This window comes from Ammospiza caudacuta, chromosome 31 (assembly GCF_027887145.1).
Source record: "Ammospiza caudacuta isolate bAmmCau1 chromosome 31, bAmmCau1.pri, whole genome shotgun sequence".
Lineage (NCBI taxonomy): Eukaryota > Metazoa > Chordata > Aves > Passeriformes > Passerellidae > Ammospiza > Ammospiza caudacuta.
In genome coordinates this window covers 1,825,439-1,847,677 of record NC_080623.1, presented here as the reverse complement: position 1 = coordinate 1,847,677, position 22,239 = coordinate 1,825,439, and the positions used below count along the sequence as shown (strand labels likewise).

At 48.7% G+C, this 22,239-nt stretch overlaps 1 protein-coding gene and 1 pseudogene across 1 annotated transcript; both read right to left on the bottom strand.

The window, feature by feature from the left end:
* Positions 1-6,371: 6,371 nt before the first annotated feature.
* Positions 6,372-14,630, bottom strand: LOC131569706 (keratin, type II cytoskeletal cochleal-like; annotated as a pseudogene).
* A 1,857-nt stretch (positions 14,631-16,487) lies between these two features.
* On the bottom strand, positions 16,488-20,358 carry LOC131569918 (keratin, type II cytoskeletal 75-like). The gene is made up of 9 exons (XM_058822238.1): positions 19,797-20,358; positions 19,217-19,431; positions 18,890-18,950; positions 18,685-18,780; positions 18,279-18,443; positions 17,900-18,025; positions 17,293-17,513; positions 17,014-17,048; positions 16,488-16,894 (listed from the first exon to the last, which is right to left on the bottom strand). The coding sequence occupies exons 1-9, from the start codon at positions 20,310-20,312 to the stop codon at positions 16,686-16,688; spliced, it is 1,644 nt and encodes a 547-aa protein (XP_058678221.1). The 5' UTR covers positions 20,313-20,358; the 3' UTR covers positions 16,488-16,685.
* Between the last annotated feature and the right edge of the window lie 1,881 nt (positions 20,359-22,239).

The window sequence follows — 22,239 nt, the reverse complement described above, 5'->3', positions numbered from 1 at the left end:
GGCCAAATCTATTTCTCAGGGGGATTTTCCTACAGATTGCTGATCTGGGTGTTTTCCAACACATTCATTAATTTGGGGAAATTGCTGATTAGTTTAAACTGAAGCCAATGCCTGGAACGTGGTGGCTTTTTCTAGACACTCATTGGCCAAATCCTTGGAAAAGCAGCATGTCCTTGATCCTCACTTGAAGGTTGGTCCCACCTGGTTTGGGGCAGGTCTTTCCCCTCTTACACTGTGCCCTCGTGGTGTTGGGATTGGGTTCTTCCTGCTGCTCCTGCATGTGCTGAATCCCTGGAAGGACCAGATCGTTGGAATCATGTCCCTGCATGGAAGGGTGGTGTATGGTAGTGAAAAGATGGACATTTCAGATGAAGGGCTTGGTTTTGTTCCAGGTGTTTCTTTCCTCTTCCCTGTCCCGTGGTTGGTTTGGATTAGAGCCACAATCCCCAGCTTTGCTGGAGGTATTTGGGAGCTCTTGGATGCTCTGGCTCTGGGGCTCTTGGACATCCTGAGGGGACCTGGGCAGGAGAAGAGCCTGAGTTAACCTCATGGTTGTCCTCAGTCCTTGTGTTGCCCCAGACCTTGGTTGTGTTTTGGGGCTCTCTGGCTACAGCTCCTTTCTCCATGTTTTCTGTGGAAATTGGGAATTCCTTCTGCTTTGGATGAGCCAACCAACACAGACAGGCCTGGGAGTGCTGTGGGGCAGGAATCTGAGGGAGGGGTTGTGGCAGGAGGGGTCTGCAGGGGTGTCCTGGTTTACAAAACAGGTGTCTGCTAGGGAAGGTAGAAAAGCCTCCCTTGTTCCAGTTTACCTTGGCTGGAGTGGCAAAGGTGCCCAATGCAGCCGTGGCTGAGACTGTAATTGGATGAGACCTGAGGCTGCACAAACCTCATCTTCATTCATGGGAGGTCTCCCACTTGGGGAAAACCCTGGGGGTTTAGGATCTTTTGATTGGATTAAATGCTGGGAAGCGCTTTGGAAAATGCTTTGGAAGGTGTCACACAGTGGGAGGTGGGGTCTCCGTGGGATTTGCTGCAGTTCCAGAGGTGATGGTCTCTGCTGTGTCCCCACAGATGTTACAACTGGTGGCAGCTCGGTCACTGGCTGTACCAGACCCCTCACTGCTCAGGTTACTGCGAGCCTGAGAGGTGCATTCATCCAATTCCCATCAGAACTGCCTTTATTGTTCCCATGCTCTGTAAGAGGTTTGGAAAGCCACAACTTGGGATTGCAATGGACACTTCGGTGTCCTGAGTCATCCTTCCCTGGGCTTTGGTGGTTCCCTGTTCCAGGGATCACCTCCACAAATGCAGTCTTTGTGTCCAAAGAGCTGCTGTCATTCCAGTGGTTCCTCTCAGTTCCTCATGTTGAGGAGAGCAAGAACATGAGGAATACAGACAGAGTGAGGAGATGAGTTACTGATTAAACCCTTGGTGGGATTTTGGGGCTGCAGTCCCAGATCTGGAGCTTTAAGGCCAAACCTTTGTTTCTGGGGACATGAGTGACTCAGCAGCAGCAAGAGGTGGGCAGAGGATGTGTCACAGATAGGAAAACCCAGCAGGGGCTGTGAATATCGACTTTTAAAAAGCCTTTTTAATACAAATTTGGAAATCTGAAGAATGAAGCCCTTGGCATCTCTCTTCCCCATGAGGTTGGAACAGATTTCTTGGGATACTGCCCAAATAGAGCAGGAGTAACACCTTTGAAATGCGGAGCAATTGACTGACATACACGTGAAACACCAAAAATCTCTGGGATTTAGTGATGGGTTGTGGGAGCCCAATTTCACAGAGCCCCTGAAGGGACATAGCAGGGAGGAAAAGCAAAGGAAAAGTTGTTACCACTTTACAGAGGCTCTTCAGTGCCCTTGGAAGAGGCACTCCACCTTGGCTTTCAGCTCAGTTTTGCTCAATCTGTGTGTCCTGGAGCACTTAAAGGGTTTGGGGAATGAAAAAGAAAGGTGTTTAATGCCAGCAGATAATGAGGTTGCAAATTCCCAGGGCTGCTCTCTTCAAGCCTTTCATTCCTCTCAGGAAGATGACGAATGTCACTGGACATAGAGAGGAGAAGGAAGGTTTGGGCCAGTTGGGGTTTCCAAATACCCTAAATGAACACACTCAGCTAAAGGTGATCCACTTAAGGTGGAATTCTACTCTTTTAAATTAAAATCTCCCCAAAAGTTGACCTTTAGGTCCCTCTAGAGAGGGACCTCCAGAGAGGGAGAGGCCTCGCCTTCCTACTGCCAACACTGGCTGCTATTCTCCCTAAAAGCCTGGAATAAATGTTGTATTTGGTTGCAGGAGCTGTGAGCCCAACAAACTCGGCCTCTGCACAGGTGTGGGGGGAGTTTGCTCCTCATCCCTGCAGGGGGGAGGAAAAAACATCACTTTGCTCCTCATTATTCAAGTTAAACACATGGTGGGATCCTTGGGATTGCCCTGGGCAGGGCCAGGAGTTGGACTTGATGATTGAGCTCAGCATATTCCCTGATTAAACAGGAACATTAATCTAATCCCCCTCTTCCACCTCCAAATGCCCAACCCAGCAGCTGCTGATGGGAGTCAGCCACGAGCACCTGGAGCAGATCCTGATCCCTGTGCAGCCTTTGCCATCCCAAAGATCCATGGAGTGACAGCTCTCATCACTTGCAGGAGTGTCTTCCATGAGGAATTGCTGCCAGGAAAACCAGACCTGGGCATTCCTTTCTGCTGGAATTGTGGGGCAAATCCCTGTGAGTTTGGACTGTACATCTATTTATTTTTCAGTGAAAGATGTGGGTTCAGAGTGAGAAAACTGCAGGAAAGGTGAGTAAATCTTTCCTGGAGACATGAAATAGGTGATTTTCAGTCCTATTCTTACTGGAATATCAACAGGGCTCTGTGCTATGGGTGGGAACACTTAATTTCTTTGGCTGCAATGGGATAAGGCTTAGCCCTGGAAATCCCTCTTTTAGAGGTGCTTTTATGTGATTTTCTTGGCATTCCCATGGCCTGGGAACATGTTCTGCTCCATGGAGGAGAAGTTCCTGCACGTAATCCCGAAAGCCACTCAGTGTTTCGGGGTGAAGCTGTGTGGGAGCTCTGGCAGTTGAGCATTTTCTTTGGGATACAGCCTAAAAGGAGCTCAGAGGATTCAGCATTTTCCTGGTCGGGCCCTGGGTGGGTTGGCATCGCCTGGGAGGTGGAAGAGCAAGGTTGGCTCATTGTCTCCAGATGTTTAATTGTGGAGCTGGGCTGATCCAGCCTGCGATGACTGACTCTCACAATTAAAAGGCAAATGTCATGTATGTATGTTAAGAGAAGTTTTATAGATTTATGGTTCTGTTTTACCCCCCTTGCATTGTTATCAGGGGATAGCTGGGGTTTGGGACATTTGGGATGGTTGGCTCATTACCATGGCAATACATGACCTCCAATCAAGATTTAAGGAAGTGAATTCCACCACTGTACAGTGAAGAAGGAGTCAAGGGACAGCACTTTGGGAGGGGCTAAAGGGTTAAAAAGTGAAGCCTCCATTGTGGGGGTGAGCACATGGTGGGATCCTCTGCACTGCTCCCAGCTCTGTAATGTTTTCTCTATTCAGTCTTTGTTGTACTTTTGATAAGGTTTAATAAACCTTTCTAAAGTTTTGGAAGTGAGTAGCATCTCTCACATCTGTGATGCAGCTCCTCCCCAACTCTCTTCTACATCTCAGCTCAGGACAAACAATCAGTGAAACATTTGGGACAGAAAATGAATTTGTTTGACTTCCAGCAGCTGTCCCAGATGCAGACCCAGATCTCTGACCCCTCGGTGGTGCCATCCATGGAGAACAGCCAGAACCTGGACAGCATCATCAGTGAGGTCAAGGCACAGGATGAGGACATCACCAGCTGGAGCCGTGCTGAGGCTGAGTCCTGGTACCAGAGCAGGGTGAGGAGGTGCAAACAAACAGGGAGATTTTTGTTGAGCATTTCCCAAAGGCTGAGTTATACTAGAGAGAACAAGGGGAGAAAGGTGTAAAATGGAGTGGATTTGGAGAGGAGTTCAGATAGTTCCTTGGAGATGTTTGGCAGTTGCACTTGATGATTTGAAGGTCTTTTCCAGCCTTCCATGATTCTTCACAACTCTCTGGGAAAATGCTGCTTTGATAATGAGAGATGGAGGAGCAGAAGGACACAGAAGGAGGAAGCTGAAGGGGATGAGTGTGGCAAGTGCTGGTGAAGAGAGGATCAGAGCAGGGTCAGTCTCTGCCTGTGCCCTGTGTCACCTCCCTGCCCACCCAGCATGAGGAGCTGCAGCTCTCGGCCGGCTGGCACGGGGATGGCCTCCAGAACACCAGGCTGGGGATCTCAGAGATGAACCATATAGTAGGAGTCCTAGTAAAATATATGTATTGTGTAAGTGGCCTTGCCCCAGTCCTAGTTGTTCTAAATGGGCTGCAGATGTGATGTCCTTAATTGGGTGTCAGCTGTGGCTAATGAAGATAACTGGGATAAAAGGGGGTGGGTTGGCCAGTCAGGCAGGGCCTTGGAGGGGCCCTGATGAAGAAGCAGGGACAACACTGCTGTGAAGAGCTGCTTGTGGGAAAACCAGCCAGAAGGTATGGGACTCTGGAAATATAACAACAATATGATAACAACAAGTGGTCACTCTGATGTGATAGAAGATAGGGCAGCTGAGAGCTGGGAGTCTAGAGATATAACAACAACAGAGCCACCTGCTCCAGCAGCTCCACGCAGACACGGACAGTGAGAAGGTGCAGGCACAGGACCTCCCCGAACATAGGGCACCCCTGTCTCTTAGGCTGACCCGGCCCAAAACTTGGCTTGGGAGCTTCTTCAATCACATCCTTGGTAACTCCTGGCCTGGTGGCTCTGCCAGCTGCTGCAGGGGATAGAGACAAAGCCTGACTGCTTTCCCTCATCTGGAATGAGCCTTTCCAAAAGTTTGGTTCTGATCCTTGGGATGCATCTTCCTTGGTTTTCAAAACCTCTTGGAGCATTCCTGCTCTTCTGGCATCTCCAGGGACTGCCCAATTTGCTCTCAGTCCATGGAGGGGGGGAGATGCTCCAGGGGAACAACTTTTCACCCTAAATTGTCTTTCTGCTCTTTGGCTGGTTGGGATGGTGGTGTTCATGGCCAGATGAAACCAGCCCCACCTTCTGGTCTCTGTTGGCTGCTAATCCTGGAAAACCTTCCAAGCTGCTGCTTTGGGATCTCTCCCAATGCTCCAGTGCTCCCCCTCTTCTCAAACTGAGACAGGAGGAGTGGGAGATGGGAAGGCTCTGAGCAGCAGCCAGTGACAAGGCCAAATCTTCTAAAATTGCTCTAAAATGACTCTTGCAGGGGGATTTCATGGTGGCACGGAAATCCTGCACTGCTCATTGTTTGATTGCAGTTTGTTGAAGAAATTTCATAAAATTCATATAAAAAGTTCAGCAGGAGCAGAAAATGGGAGGAACGAGCTGGTTTACATTTTGGCACAGGAAAAAAAAACCAAACCCAAACAAAACAACAAGAACAACAGCAAAAAAAACCCCAAAGCAAACAAAAAAAACCAAACCTAAAAAAACTCCAAAAGCTATACCTGAAGATATTTAACCTGAGATGATTTTCCAAGTTATGTAAAATTTAAAATTTATGGCTTGTGTTCAACAATTGTTGTTCCTTTTTTTTTTTTTTTTTTTTTTTTTTTTTTTTTTTTTTTTCCCCTTCTAACCCCCTTTTCCCCCTGTTTCTAACCTGTCTCCAGCTTCTGAGAAGGGGAATGATTTTCTGCTGGGACACCTGTGCATTATGTGGGCTTTGAGTTTAAAATGATCCCTTCGGGGTGGGTGAGGAATTAATTGGACATTAGAGAGAGCCCTCTCACCTATGGAATATTAAGTTTGAATTTTGGGATGTAGGAGAGCCCTGGAGTGAGCCAGCAATGCCAGAGGAACTGGGGAATGGAGAAACTGCCTGTGGGAAGATGTTTTGTTTTCCATTTCATAAGAATTTGGGGAGTGAGGGAGGAGTAGGTGGGAGGGAGCAGCATGGGCTCAACTCCCCTGGATTCCTGGGCAGGTGAAAGAACAGGCTCTGCTTGCAGAGGTAAACATAATTCTTGCCCCTCCTCTGGATTGGCACCGCGGCACTGGGAAGGTGCTCGCTGAGCTCTGACGTTAATGAGACTCGTTAATGAGACAGCTGATTATTCACTGACAAGCTGCACTGCCAGCTGGGGGAGGGATACGCAGGGGAATTGTTTGGACGGGGAGAGGGAGCGCTCCCAAGCTGAGAAACAGCGCTGGGAAGGTTTTCCCTCAATGGCAAAGCAGGGATTCTGGGATGATTCCAAGGCTTTGTCTGGCAGGGGAAGGTGCTGCACCGTGCTCCAGGTGAGTGGCTCAGCTCCGGGGGCTTTCCTGGGTGGTGCTTTTAGACACAAACCCCACGCTGGAGCTGCTTGCTACTCCGGAGCCGAGCCCCCCCATTCCAAGCCTGCTGTTGAAACCCACTCCCAGCCCCAGAATGTTCCCACCTCTATAGCTGCTCCCAGGTAAGACCACGACTGCCACGGGAAAGCAGGGGCACAGGGTTTGTTTGAGGAGTACAAAGGAATTTCAAGCTTTAGTTTCACACATCCAGTTATTTCTTGGACAGTCTATCACTGACTGGATTTCACACATCTTGTTCTCCAGCTTTTCTTCCTGGCCTGAGGCATCTGAGTCTCCCAAGGGAAAATCTCAATGTACAAAGCCCTTCAAATTAAAATCTGGTTGAGGAAAATGTGTCTCAGGCTCTTTGGCCTCCCACCTAAAGGGCTGGTAAAATTATATTCATTTTTATGCAGATAACTACAAGCTGCATCCTTCCTTCCTTGTCTTATCCTCAATTCCAGGTACAATCATGTAATGACTTAATATATTGTGAGATGGATTACTTAAAATTATTGATGGCACCAACACCTTCTCCAGACAGCCTGGAAGAAAGAGAGGATGGAAAAGTCAGGGTTCCTTTTAAGGATAATTTTAAGCAATATTTTTCCACCAAGAAACTTGGAAAACAGACCCAGTGGGGGCTGGGTCTGATGGGGAGTATTGAAGAGGATTTGGAATGACAACTGTTACTGTGTAGGATGGGGCAGAATTTCCTCTGCAAAATTTTGTGAGACCTTTCACCTCCTTGCAGGGCAAAGGTGAGAACGTTTCTGCATTTGGATGGGATTTGGTTTGCAGGGGGAGTTCCCAGGTGCTCTCCTCACTCTTCATGTTAGTCCCGATCTCAATGTCCAGGGCCAGCTTGATGTTCATGAGCTCCTGGTATTCCTGGAGCTGCCGGGCCAGGTCAGCCTTGGCTTTCTGCAGAGTGGCCTCCAGCTTCTCCAGCCTGGCCCTGGCATCCTTGAGAGCGATGTCCCCTTGCTGCTCTGCCTCAGCAATGGCCATCTGCAGCCCAGCCACCTGCGGGCAGCAAGTCCAGCGATCTTGTGATGGTTCTGGATCCTGATTTCCAGGCCCCTTACTGCCAGGGGTGGAGATGGGAGTGCCCCACGTTTGTGGAGGTCCTGTGCCTGCACCTTCACACTGTCCATGTCTGAGTGGAGCTGCTGGAGCAGGTGGTTCATCTCTGAGATCCCCAGCCTGGTGTTCTGGAGGCCATCCCCGTGCCAGCCGGCCGAGAGCTGCAGCTCCTCGTGCTGGGTGGGCAGGGAGGTGACACGGGGCACAGGCAGAGACTGACCCTGCTCTGATCCTCTCTTCACCAGCACTTGCCACACTCATCCCCTTCAGCTTCCTCCTTCTGTGTCCTTCTGCTCCTCCATCTCTCATTATCAAAGCAGCATTTTCCCAGAGAGTTGTGAAGAATCATGGAAGGCTGGAAAAGACCTTCAAATCATCAAGTGCAACTGCCAAACATCTCCAAGGAACTATCTGAACTCCTCTCCAAATCCACTCCATTTTACACCTTTCTCCCCTTGTTCTCTCTAGTATAACTCAGCCTTTGGGAAATGCTCAACAAAAATCTCCCTGTTTGTTTGCACCTCCTCACCCTGCTCTGGTACCAGGACTCAGCCTCAGCACGGCTCCAGCTGGTGATGTCCTCATCCTGTGCCTTGACCTCACTGATGATGCTGTCCAGGTTCTGGCTGTTCTCCATGGATGGCACCACCGAGGGGTCAGAGATCTGGGTCTGCATCTGGGACAGCTGCTGGAAGTCAAACAAATTCATTTTCTGTCCCAAATGTTTCACTGATTGTTTGTCCTGAGCTGAGATGTAGAAGAGAGTTGGGGAGGAGCTGCATCACAGATGTGAGAGATGCTACTCACTTCCAAAACTTTAGAAAGGTTTATTAAACCTTATCAAAAATACAACAAAGACTGAATAGAGAAAATATTACAGTGCCGGGAGCAGTGCAGAGGATCCCACCATGTGCTCACCCCCACAATGGAGGCTTCACTTTTTAACCCTTTAGCCCCTCCCAAAGTGCTGTCCCTTGACTCCTTCTTCACTGTGCAGTGGTGGAATTCACTTCCTTAAATCTTGATTGGAGGTCATGTATTGCCATGGTAATGAGCCAACCATCCCAAATGTCCCAAACCCAGGCTATCCCCTGATAACAATGCAAGGGGGGTAAAACAGAACCATAAACCTATTGTACTTTTCTGAACACATATACATTAAATTTGCCTTTTAATTGTGAGGGTCAACCATTGCATTACTCATCTACCACACTGACCAGCTCTTGGGCTCTTTGAGCCTCTGGAGACTGGGAAATTTGGGATACTCTTACTGATTCGTAGAGGGCTTGCAGGAAGTTTATCTCATCTTCGCGGCATCCACTTTGGTCCCCTGATCCACCTTGCTCCCTCAGGCAGCATCCACATCCTGGAACGATGACAAAGGAACTTGGACCAGACCTTCACTGGGTGAAGTCTTTGTATCTAACGCAAACCTTTGATTAAATTTAATTAATTTAATTGAACTAAGTTAAGATTAAATTAAGAACTGAAATTTCATATTAAACCAGAAATGGAGGATTTCTTTATCCCTGCACCTTTAAGCAGTGCCAAAAGTTAAGTGATTTCTCACCTCCACCTTTTTTTGGGAGGGGAGGAGGGAGGATGTCCATGGATCCAAACAATGCCACACCACTGAATTTCCCTTTTTCTGCCAGACAGATATTTTGTACAATACTTGAAACAGCAGAAGCTTCTTCCTGTGTCTCCTGCAGGTGAGACCAGGGGGCTGTGGATGCTGGGATTGGACACAGAAAAGCTGAGGACTGACAGAGCATCTGGTGAAGGGAGATGGTCGGGATGACCCAGAGCTGATCTGGGGCACACTCCTGAATTTAGGATGAGGGACCTGAAACAAGGAGCAATTACAGCCCAGCACTGCTCCACTGGCACAACCAGGTGTTTCTGCTTCCTGGGATGACTCCACCTGTGCTCTGGGCCTGGCAGTGCTGGATACCAAGGGTGATTTGAATGTGCTTTGCCTTTCCAAAGCTGTCCCTGCTTTGGTGGTGGTGCCTCCTCACCTTGACAACGAAAAAGTTGTTCTCTGCTGTCCTGTGCTTGTTGATCTTCTGGTACCTCTGGGGAGGGAGAGCTCAGAATCCCTTCAGAGCCTCCACCCTGTGCAAACTCTCTCTTCACATGAGGAGAGACCAAAGGGTCTCCTTCTGTGGGCGTTTACCAACAAACCACAGATTTTTGGAGGGAGCAGTGCTGGAACAGAGTCCTTGATGGAGCTTTATTGTTTCTACTTCTACGTCACTGATTATGATGGAAAAGGCAGCACCCCTGGGCTGGAGGGTGGGAGGGGCCGTCTAGAAAAGCTGCAGGCCTTCATCAAAGGCACCTTTTGTGCCATGAATGGGAGCCTTGTGCTCCCGAAATGTTCTGGGCGGAGCTGGGTGTGAGCTCATCGCAGCACCTGGTTAGTCAGGAGAGGTGGGATGGCCGGGGCTGGGAGAGTCCAGGCCACGCTCTTGGGAAAGGTCAAAACCCAGCGGGAGCCTGGACCCATGCCCGGCTCCCATGGAATGCTTAAATGGGGGAGATGAAAGAGAGAAAGAGGAGTTCAAAGGAAGGAGGCCATGCAGGTAATAAACCATTGGCCTCTCCTGGCCCTTTCATGGGGGAAGATTTATTCCCATCAGGAATATCCATCCCTGAAAACAATTTCCATTAAGCAGAGCCCCAGCTTTGCATCCATTTGTGGGTCTCGAAGCTCTTGGCTATGTAGAAGAGAAAATTTAATGTCTGTTTTCCAGTTGCTGGATTAATGTTTGGCACAGAGGAATCAGAGGTTTGGGTTGGAAGGGACCTTAAAGATCATGTCGTTCCAATTCCATATTAGGAAGAAAATTTGGGATCCAAAAAGTTTAAAATAATTAAAGGTGGGAAGAACAAATTCCTAGGAATTGGGGCAGGAGCCCAAAGTCCTTTTGTAGGTGTAGATGCAAGAGGATGGTCCCTGCCCAGCAACATGTGTGATGTCATTGAGCTTCATCCCAGAATCCACTGATCCCAAAGGAATATTTACCACTTTGTCAGACACAAGCAGAGCTCTAAATTCTAAACTGCATCTCTGATGTGACCATTGACTGGCCAAGGATTTCATGTGCGTGCTGATTTCCTTCCCCAGGGCAGTCTAGGATGTTTCAATGCTGCTTTGGGGCTGGAAAGAACCTTTCCTGCTGGGAAAGGTGGCAGAAGAGTGGCAGGCATGTGATCTCCTGGGAAAGGAGATCAGAGGGTTCAGGCAGGATGCATGTGCCCTTATTGGGAGCTGGGATGAGCACCTCACTCCCACATCTCATATTTCTGGTTCCACACTGACAATTTAAGTTCCTCATTTATTCACATCAATGCCCAACAGATCCCTCATGCCCATGGAAGCAGACACAAATACTGGATGGATGTTTTCCTGAAGTGCAAAGAGTGGAGGAGAGAGGGAACTCCTGCTCCCAAGAGCCTAAAGAATTGCTGAGCCGAGGATCCTTACAACTTTCCATGGGGTGGGAGGTAACTCCTCACTTCCCAAATGCTCAAACTATCCAATATATTGAACAAATTCTGATTTAGTTTTAGACTAAAGAGGAGAGATTTAAATGGGACATTGGGAAGAAATTTCTTCCTCTGAGGGTGGGGAGGCCCTGGAATGGGTTTCCAGGGAAGCTGTGGCTGCCTCTGAATCCCTGGAAGTGTCCAAGGCCAGTTGGATGGGGCTTAGAGCAGCCTGGGAGAGTGGAAGGTGTCCCTGCCCACAGCAGGGTTGGGATGGGATGAGCTTTGAGGTCCCTTGAACCCAAACCATTCTGGGATCCTGTGATTCCAAGGATGCTGCTGGCTGGGGTGGCTCCACACTGATCTTCTCATCTGACAAGCACTGAGATGCAGCTCCAAGCAATTCAAGCAAAACACAGAGCTCCAGGGAGAGCTTGGAGCCCCTTCCAGTGCCCAAAGGGGCTCCAGGAGAGCTGGAGAAGGACTTGGGACAAGGGATAGGGAGACAGGACACAGGGAATGGCTTCCCACTGCTAGAGGGAGGGATAAATGGGATATTGGGAAGGAATTCCTCCCTGTGAGGGTGAGGAGGCTCTGGAATGGATTTCCCTGGAAGCTGTTGCTGCCCCATCCTTGTTACTGCCCAAGGCTGGGTTGGATGGGGCTTGGAGAAGCCTGGGATAGTTGAGGTGTCCCTGCCCATGGCAGGGGGTGGGATGAGATGATCCATCCAAACCTTTCCATGATTCTGAGGTCACTTTTTGGGCTGTCTTGGGCCTTTTCACTGACACAGGAAGAAGAGAGTGAAGTAAAACTGGACAGATCTTGCTGTGGGTGTTGCCTACCTGACCTTGAAGTGCTCCACCACATCCTGCATGGCCTTGTGCTTGGAGCTGAGCTGCAGCCTCTCCTCTCCCAGAGCCTCCAGCTGCTGCCTCGAACTGCTGATGTACAACTCAAACATGGACTCCGATTATTCTACACAATTTTCTGGCCTTTTAAGAGGCTCCATTTGGTCTCCAGAACTTTGTTCTGTTGCTCCAGGAACTGCATCTGAAAGCCATCAGAACAATATAAATCAGGATCCTTAACTCAAAACTTGCCTTGCTTTTCATGAAATGGAAGTTTAATATGGTGGGGGCTGTAAATGTTTTCTGTAATTTAAAGCATGATTAGATGGGCCTGTTACCAAAAGATCATTGGTGAGAAGATCTGGGAGCCAGGAGAAATACTCAGCTGCATGGAAACCTGGAGAAATAATTTCCTCTGTGCTTGGATTGTCAAAAAGATGTGTATGGATAGTCTGCATATGGAACAAAGTCCTGCACAAAATCCTTAACTCTGATTTAATGATTTAGAATTAAATTTCTAATGTTGAGAACTTCCTGACTCCATGTCCAGGTAATGCCAGAGCTGGAGGAGGACAACATGCCTCACCTTGTTGATGAAGGAGGCAAATTAGCTGTTGAAGGATTTAATTTGGTCCTTGTCCTCCTGCTGCACATTGGGGTCAATCTTGGTTCAGGGGTACCAAGAGGCACTGGTTGACCACTGTAGCCACATTTCTCTTCACAGAGAAAAGCAAGGCACAGTTCTTCCCAAGAATACTTCTGGGTTTCACATTCTCTGAACCTCAGAGAAAGGAAAAAAAAATTCTTATAATTTGCTGTGCCTGTATTTGTGCAAAAGTAGAATGCAATATGGAGGTTGTTTACCCAAAGTGATGGTGTTTTGTTTCCTTGGCCGCTCAGGGCCAAGTGTGTGTGTGTCAGGACTCTTGGATGACAGTCACGAAATTCAGTGCATATGTGCAGTTGGGTGCAGAGTTAAGTGCTTGGCAGATTCAGTTTTAGATGTATAGAATAATATAGTATAATAAAGTCATTAATTAGCCTTCTGATAAAATGGAGTCCTCCTCATCATTCCTCCTTTGTCAGGGTTCCCAACACAGCTATAGACCATGACCTTCTGGATCCCTCCAGGACCACATCCAAGCCCATATTTTCTAAGCTGTTTTTCAAAGAGGAGATTACTGGTGGGCCAAAAAAAATCCATTTCCATCCACAAGTTGCCTTTGGGCTTGGTTTTAGCTTGGTTAAAATGGTTCCTGTTTAGTTTAAAGCTCATAAGACCAAAGTTGCCGGAAGAGGGAATCCAGTGATTGGGAAAATGCCAGTTTGATGTGCTTTGCTAAAGAAAAATCCTGACTCTGCCCCCAGATTTCCAACCATTGTGGGGTAGTGACAACCTTGATCCAGGCAAGAAGTTCCTGTCTTGGTCTGCACTCCTGAGCTTTCCAGGCAGAACTTCACCTGCACTGAAGTGCTGCTGGTAAAGGCAGGATCTGGGAGATGGCAGTGCCTTTCTGGGAGCCCAGAATTCTGAAATAAGAATTCTCAAAGTCCAGGGTCCCCTGAGAGGAAACAGCCTGAGGTGTGAAAGTCCTGTTCATCAGATGAGTCACAGAATGTCCAGGGCTGGAAGGCACCCACAGACACTCCAAAATCCCACCCTATGCTGAAGGGCATTGTCTAAATACTTGTGGAGCTCTAGCAGCCTTGGAGCTGTGACCATTTGTAGTGGTTTTGGTTCACCAATTTGAGATTTCCTGGCCAATGCACCAATTAATGTGGTGGGTCTAGCATTGGCCAGTGGACCCACTAGAACATACTCACTCATTTCCTGCTGTGAGATAGATTAGGAGGAAGGCAAAGCAAGCTCATAACTTTAAAAGGGTATAAAGAAAGCTTTATTAACAGTAATTAAAATAAAGAATAATAAGAATCAGAATAAAATCTTTAGAACACTTCTCCTCCCCCCTACAACTTTTCTTTCCTACTAATAATGCACAGAAACAATTTAGTCAGTTTATCACTTCTAGAACAGGATTTATCACTTCTAGAACAGTCTTTCTGCAGTTCACTTAGGGAGAGAAGTTCCTCTTGTTAATGCTGTGGAGATTTCTGCACAAGGAAACAGTTCCCTCATGGCTTTTAATTTCCACAAAGAGCAGCCCTCTGGGAATCTGTGATGGTAAAGTCCCTCCCATCTTTTGCAGCTTTCCCACTCTGTGTTTATTGGTCATGTCAACTTATGGGGTGCTATTTTAAGGATGAGCTGTTCAACAGCAAAGATTATCTATCTCTGAGATCATCCTCATCACTGAGAACAGAGGTCTTCTTCTTTCCACGGGGTAGAGGGTCTTCATCACTCTTCCCTCTCTCTGTTCAGATTTCTCATGGAGTCACAGCTACTTCAACATCTGCTTACTTTAGCATGGAGGCCTTTGCTCATATCTACAATTTGAACACTTTATCTCATCATACTTTTTCAATGAGTTACAGGGAAAAAGAGTCTGATGTATCAATTACATCTTTCTCCATAGGTTTACAAAAGGATTTCAGCCCCAAGATCAAGGCATCTCCTCATCCCTCCCATCTGGGACTTGACTCTTTCTTCACTGACCTTAGTGTCTTCACGTTGTTCTATGTGTTCTCACTCTGTTCTTTTCTCTCACCCAAGGGAGGACTGATGTCTGTAGGTCTCATCTGTGTACTGAAAGAGTTAATATCTCACCCAGACCTGCTGTGTGATTTCTGATGGATAGTGGTAGAGCTGGTTTTGGTAGAGGATTTCTTTGGTGGCCATGCTGGAGGGAGGGCCAGGATCTCAGCAGCCAGGTCAGAACCCTGCAGCAGCATGACCGGGGGCCAAGGGCTTCTCCTCCACGTGCCCAGGGGTTGCAGATAAACCCCAGTGATGGTAGAATCCTGGTTGAGCCGGCCCAGCCCGGGGCTGCTCCCAGGGACCCCAGCTCAGCCTGGGCTGGTGGCAGGGCAGAGCTTAGTAGCGGCCAGATGTCAGCAACCGCAGCCATGGCCTGGCCTCAGCCCTGCGGCCTCCACTCCCCTGCCCGGGAGTTGAAGGTGAACTGCAACAGTGGTAGAATCTTGGCCAAGCCGCCCAGCCCGGGGCTGCTCCTGGGGCCTGGTGGACCCAGCTCAGCCTGGACTGGTGAGAGGGCAGGGATTAGTAGTGGCCAGATGTCAGCAGCCATGGCCTGGCCTAAGCCCCGGCGCTTGCAGGTGAACCTCAATGGCAGCAGAGTCTTGGCCGAGCGGCCCGGCCCAGGGCTGCTCCTGGGGCTCAGGGACCCCAGCTCAGCCTGGGCTGGTGGCAGGGCAGGGATTAGTAGTGGCAAGATGTTTACAACCACAGCCATGGCCTAGCCTTGGCCCTGCAGCCTCCCCTCCCTGCCCAGCCCCATGGGCTCCCCAGAAAGGGGTCCAGCCCCATGGCAGAGCCCGCTCAGCCTGGCCCAGTCAGGACAAGGATCAGGGCTGGCCATGTTACCTGTTCTCAGGCTGGAAGAGAAAAGAGACTTCTCAGGATTTTTCATTTTCAACTTGTGTGTTTACAGAGGCGTGGTCAGCTTTCTAGTGGTTTAACGAAGTGTCAATATCCAAAACGACTCGCTGATTGGTTTTAATCAGGCACAGAGGAAGCTCTCAACAGCTCTTCTCTAAAAACCCCACTTCTGTAGTAGTTCCAATGGTAAAACCAGCACACCATTCTCTGGGGAGCCTGTTCAGTGCCCCACCACCCTCTGGGGATGAACCTTTCCTGATATCCAACCTAAACCTCCACTGGGGCAGCTCCAGCCATTCCCTGGGTCCTGTCTCTAGTCCCCAGAGCAGAGGCCGGAGCTGTCCCTGGGCATGAAGCTGCAGCCCCCGAGGAGTCTCACCTCAGTCTCCTCTTTTCCAAGGCAGACAAGCCAACCATCAGCTGCTCCTTGTGTTGCCCCTGCAGACCCTTCCCCATTCATGTAGCTCTGGATGGAGCTTTGATGCTGGACAGTGCTTAAATAACAAACCAAACTCCAGCTCTGCTGCTGCCAGTGGGATGTGGACTAGAGAGCCTGGAAAAAGATGGGCAGGTACTGAAGAGGACAAGCCACTTCCTGTCCAGTGCCCTGAGAGTCTTTCGCTGTCTCAAAACCTCCTCTGGGGATATTATTCCTCCCAAAAAGGGTTGCTTTGGAGGTTTAATGGGTGTTTTCCATTTCTAATTATGGTAATGGCAGTGGAGGTGTTTTATCAGTCCCTGCAGATGTGTGTGCAGATCAGATGAGCTGCAGCACTCATCTTCTTGGGAAAACCAGATTTATATCCCTCCATGAGTCATCCTATTCAATTACAGAGGTTTGGGCACAACTACTGTGGCATAAAAGGCTGAGATGTCATAATGTAGGAATTAAGGCAGAAGAACTTTGTTTTGTGCCAAGTAGGAAGGGCACATATCTTCCCATCCTCATGGAAATAGAACATCCAAGTGTTTTATTCCTGTTGGATATGAGGTCCATGGACTTGGAGAGGAAGGAGGTGTCTCAACTTCCATGTGCCTTTTTTACCTTCAAAGCAGCAAAGTTACTGTACTGCACCAGCCAACCTTTGCCACAAGGTAAGAGAAAAGAATTGGAATTGAAAAGAGGATGCGACATAGTTAATTCCACATGCCTTTTATTAGACAAACACTGGGAAATGAGGAATGTTGAGGGTCACAGGACAAACAGGAGCACAGCATCTTTTATATAACTAATGACACATGGGTTTGATTTCTAAATCTTTTGAAGGAGCCAGATAAGGTTTGGACCCAAGAGAAGCCTCAGCACTGGTGGCACTAGGGCCTGGAGTCAGTTCCTCAGTAACATCCCCTCATGGAAGAGCCGGTGGAGATGGACTTGAAGCTGGAGCTGCTGCCTCCGACCATGCAAGAGCCACCTGTGCCGTATCCACTTCCAGAGATGGAGCCCATTCCCATTCCAGCACAGATCACACCTCCGGGCCCACCACTGGAGCTCAGGTAGTTCGTGCCTCCATATCCTGTTCCTGAAGTGCTTCTGGTCACAGCTGCCAGGGAAAAACAACATCATGAGAGGAATCCACAGGCAGTGGATGAGTGGGATAGGCTCTGAGCAGGGGTGGGAGGTAGATATAGAAAGTGCCAAATGTCTCTAAAAGTTACTTACAGATGTTCACTGAGGCAGCACCTTCCCCAGAGAGCCTGTCAGGGAGCAAAAGAGAGCCAGTGAGACTTCAAAGGGAACCTCACAAAGGCAGGAAAATTTCCTTTGAATATTTTTGAAAGGTCCAAAGTTTGTATGAAAGGCTGCTATTCCCAAACAGCTCCTCTTCACAGGCACTTACTGGTCTTTAAACAGCTTTCAGGTCTGAATGTGGATCTAAACCTGACCAGGGTCTTTAACTCCATTGCACCTCTGAAAACTGGGATATAAAATCTCACTCACCTGCACTCCTCGCCCTCCAGCAGCTTCTTATAAGTCACGATCTCAATGTCCAGGGCCAGCTTGACATTCATGAGCTCCTGGTATTCCCGGAGCTGCCGGGCCAGGTCAGCCTTGGCTTTCTGCAGAGCTGTCTCCAAGTCCTCCAGTTTGTCCCTGGCGTCCTTGAGAGCCATCTCCCCACGATGTTCTGCATCATTGATGGAATTCTGCAATCCATTGACCTGCAGGAGAAAATCCGGATTTTCTTTCCTTATCAAGAGCATAATCCAGCTCTTTGTATCCTGAGGTCCCAATCCCACGTCTGATCTTTGGGTTAACATCAATAGGGTGTGATCTTAACCGTCACTGATCCATGAATTTAATTCAGTTCATTGAACTGATCCATGTTCTGAGTCAGGTCCCAGTCTGGATTTACCTCCACAACTCTCAGAATCTCCTTGCGGTGATTGACACTACACTGAGTAACTCTTGGTGATGTCACTGCTCTCATATAAATCCAGTCACGTTCATTCCTGATCCAGCAGAACTCCCTTGGTTGATTTTATTTTTATTCCCTGGGCAACTCAGAGGTGGGGTCACAGCAAGGGTTATGTTTGCTGCACTTTACCTGTTTTTTCACGCTGTCGATTTCGGATCGAACCCGCTGGATGTGGCGGTTGAGCTCTGAGATCTCCTGCTTGGTGTTCCGGAGGTCGTCCCCATGCCTGCCAGCCGTGGCCTGCAGCTCCTCGTACTGTCACAAAGAGGGACAACCAGTCAAAGGAAAATAAGCTGGATTTAGAGCCCAACAGTGCAGGTTTGGGGCTGTTTGCGTGTTCAAAAATGTGTGTGTGTTCTCAATCCCAAATTAACACTTCTGAATTTCATAGGGTTATTAAATCTGGAGACATTCTGTGTTTCAAAATCACAGTGGGAACCACCTCCCTTGGGGAATTTGGGGATGGGAGGATGGTTTTCCCTTTGCAGAAGCCTCCCGGGACACTTACCCTGGACTGGTACCAGGACTCGGCCTCGGCGCGGCTCCGGTTGGCGATGTCCTCGTACTGCGCCTTCACCTCGGCAATGATGCCCTCCATGTCAAGGCTCCGGTTGTTGTCCATGGTCAGGATAACAGAGGTGTCAGAGATCTGGCTCTGTATCTGGGACAGCTCCTGCAAAAGCAGAAAATACTCCTGAGAGTCACAACACAAATGTTGCTTGGAGGATGGAAAGCCCCAGGGTTAGAGGGGAGAGCTGGGTGAACAAAAGGATTTTTCCAAGACAGCTGCATGCAAAAATGTGAAATGGAAAAACCATTGAATTATTTAGTGCAACAGAGGGGGAAATAATCAGCCCTGAGGCTCTGGAATGGGAGAGGAAGGCAAGGAGAAAGGTATAAGCTCTGGTGCTCACAGTTTCGTAGAGGGCTCTAAGGAAGTCGATCTCCTCTGTGAGCGAATCCAGCGTGGCCTGCAGCTCTGCCTTGCCCAGGTAGGCAGTGTCCACTTTCTAGGAGAGGAAGCACATCATCAGAATGAGGTGAGTTTCAGAGAAGCAGAGGAAAAGCTGGAGAAAGGGTTTCTTGCAGGGCTGGGAGGCCATGTGGGCAGGCACTCACCTTCTTCAGGGTCACAAACTCATTTTCGACATCCGCGTGCTTGTTGAGCTCATCTTCATATCTGTGGAATGGAGGTGGAGGGGTGGTCTAGGTTTGTTTTAAAATTATTTCATGTTTCCAGGACCAGTCTCTAATTTTTTTTTTGTATGTACAGCTTTGCACCTTGGTCTTTTTGCTCTGTAATTTTCTATCTGTTACTTTTCAGCCATATCTTGTATTAAACTCGGGCTTTTCTCAGAGGATTGAGTTAGCAAAAAGGCTTTTTTCCCTCATTTTCTGCATCTGTTGCAGCCCACCCAGGCCCAGGCAGACCACGAACAGACTCACTTGTTCCTGAAGTCCTCAGCAATGGTCTGCATCTTGCTCAGCTCCCCTCTCAGGTTCTCCTTGTCTGTCGTTAGGCTGCTCAGGTGCCTCCTGAGGTTGTTCAGGTAGGTCTCAAAGAGGGGCTCAATGTTCTTTTTCACTGTTTTGTTTCCCTGTTCTTGCAGAAGGGCCCACTTGGTCTCCAGGACCTTGTTTTGTTGCTCAAGGAATCGGACCTGGAGAGAGAAGGATGTTTTAGAATGGTTTTCCTTGGAGATGTGAGGCACATCCTGCAAGGATTTACTTGCTAGAAGGTGGGAGGTCTCAGCCCTTCAGTTGACAAATTAAACACTCCTGCTCTCTCTCCCAACTCTGCTTCCTTACATCCAGTACCACCACTTTGTCCCTGTTTTCTGGTCTCACTGCTGCATTCCTGAAACATGTAAATGGTCTCAAAGCTGGAAACCCTCAGGATTTGTTCCCAGGCTGCTGGGATTTCAGAATGCTGGCAGTACAGGAGCAGCAAAATTGTGGCTAAAGATATAATTCACCCTTGTTTGTGCTTCCCCACCAAAGTATAACCAGGAATCTCAGTTCTCACCTTGTCAATGAAGGAGGCAAATTTATTGTTGAGGGTTTGAATCTGATCCTTCTCATTCTTGCGGATATTCTGGATGTGGGGGTCAATCTGCAGGTTGAGTGGCTTCAGAAGGCTCTGGTTGATTGACACTTCATGAATGCCCCCAACTGGGACAGCAGGGAATCCAGGGCCACCACCAAACCCAAAAGGACCAGCAGCTGCCCCACCAAACCCAAAAGGACCAGCAGCTGCCCCACCAAACCCACAGGAGATCCCAGTGCCAGCACCAAAACCTGCGGGTCCGTAGGGGACACCACCTCTTCCGGCTATGGAGATCCTCTGGCATTCACCGAGGTTGTAGAGGCTCCTGCTTCCAAAGCCTCCAGTGAGCCTTCCATAGGCAGTGGTGGCCCCACAGCTCCCAGCTTGGAGTGCAGGGCGCAGGCAGAGGCTGGAGCTGCTGGCGTTTGGCATGAAGGCAGAAGCAGCGCTGAAGTTCCTTCTTGCCTGGCTCCTCACAGTGCACTGGCGGGACATGGCTGCCAGGAGTGATCCAAGGAATAAAGGAATGAGAGGAAGTGGCTGGAGGTGAAGCTGTGCTCCCCCAGCCTAGGACTGGCCCTTTATACCCTCCTGAGGTGGGGATGGCTCCAGTGTGATGCTTATCCCACTGATTAACCGGGCCCGGCACACCCACAGTGAGTTCACCATGAGCATCTATGGAGCTTTCAAAAAAGGGCAGAGGTTGCATTTTTTTTTTTGTGTTGAAATATCTGAGAAAATCTCAATAGTGGCTTCTCAGCTCCTGTTTGCAGCCACCCCTTTCCCACTCCCTCCTTCCACAGCTGCAGGAGATGGTTACTTGTATGGCAAATGCTTGCTCATCTCCAGTCCATGGATGAATCAACTCAGGTTGTGTGAGATTAATTTGTTTGATTTTGGAACACTGGTTCCTGGTGGAGGGTCTGAGCTCTGAGAAGTGTCTGATCATGGGTTGTGGTTCTGAGCAAACTCCAGTTCCCAACCTGATGGGAGCTGTTCTCTTGTTCTCGTGCCTAAACAAGAATTCTTTAAAGCACAACCGGTACAGGAGAGGGAAAGAGGTGATGGAGGGAGGGCCAGGAGGGTGATGGAGGAGTCTTGGAGAACCCACCCCCAAAAAACAGCTGGGGAATGGGAAGGATGTGGAGGGAATTTTATGAACGGTGTTCTCAGACCTTTTCTTTCTGTGAAAACTGTCCACATTCCACAGAATCATCAGGGTTGGAAGAGACCTTCAGGAGGACCCAGTCCAGCTGCCAGCCCAGCACTACCATGATCACCCTAAGCCATGTGCCCAAATGTGCCAAATCACCCTGATTTAGACCGACAATAGATGGTGACATATCAGAACCTGCTCCAGAAGGGAGTTTCCATCATCTGTGATGCCACAAACCCTGACTCGGCAATTTCTCAGGGCTTCACCTGTGCAGATTTTTGATCTGTTTCCTGACTCATAGGACGACCTTTTCTCTACATGGAGCCACCAGGCTGCCCTCCCCATGCCTGTTGTTTTCCCCTCTTACTCACCAGGAAATTCAGTGTTTAGGACATTGCTCACAGAGGCCTCTCTTCACTCCTACCCCCTGTGGCTTCCAGGAAAAGCCAAACAGGACATTTCCCTGGTGAAGGACACAGCATCTCAGCTCTGGCACACAGGGGATTGTCCTAGAGCAGGCGAGATGCTCCCAAGAATCTGCAGCCTTGTCTGGAGGACATTGCTCCTTCCCTGGTGCCTTGTCTGGGTGCCCAGAGGTGGGCATGCTTTTCCCAGCCCCTGCAGCCCCTGGGGTTTGTCAGGGGCTCAGCTGAGCACCCACTCCTTGGAGGAGGTGGCAGTGCTCCCACAGAGCATTTCTGGGAATCCATTGTGGATGTGACAGCCTGGTCAGAGAGTGAGAAAACTGAATAAAGTTTCCCAGAATCAGCCAGAAAGACTTCAGAAAGCTGAAAATAAACACATGATGACTTATTATTATAAATAACCTGCAGGTTGTTTTTCTACTCTCTGTTTTCTTGTTTTTCTCAAAGATTATGTATAAGAAGGGCATCTTGTTAATTAACTAGCCAAGTGAAATATATTAATTAAATAACCAATCAAGTCCACCTAAATCAAAACTTATTTTAAAAAGCAGTCCAAAATAAACCACACGTTATACCAATCAGCCTTCTGGTGAGCCTGTGTCATTTCTTACTCAACAGTGACAATCCATAGCTTTGCCCAGCCATGTCCAGGCACAGGGATGTGCCACAGGTGTTTGCAGGTGCATCTTTCAGGAGCTTGTCCTGGCACATGTGGCAGCTGAACAAAAGAGTCAATGTGACCAGAAGGTCTCAGGAGGGAAATGGGAAGTTTTCCATCATCTCTTTTTGCCTTCAGCCAAGCTTTTTTATTTTTATTTCTATTTTTCTCTCTGTTCTTGTA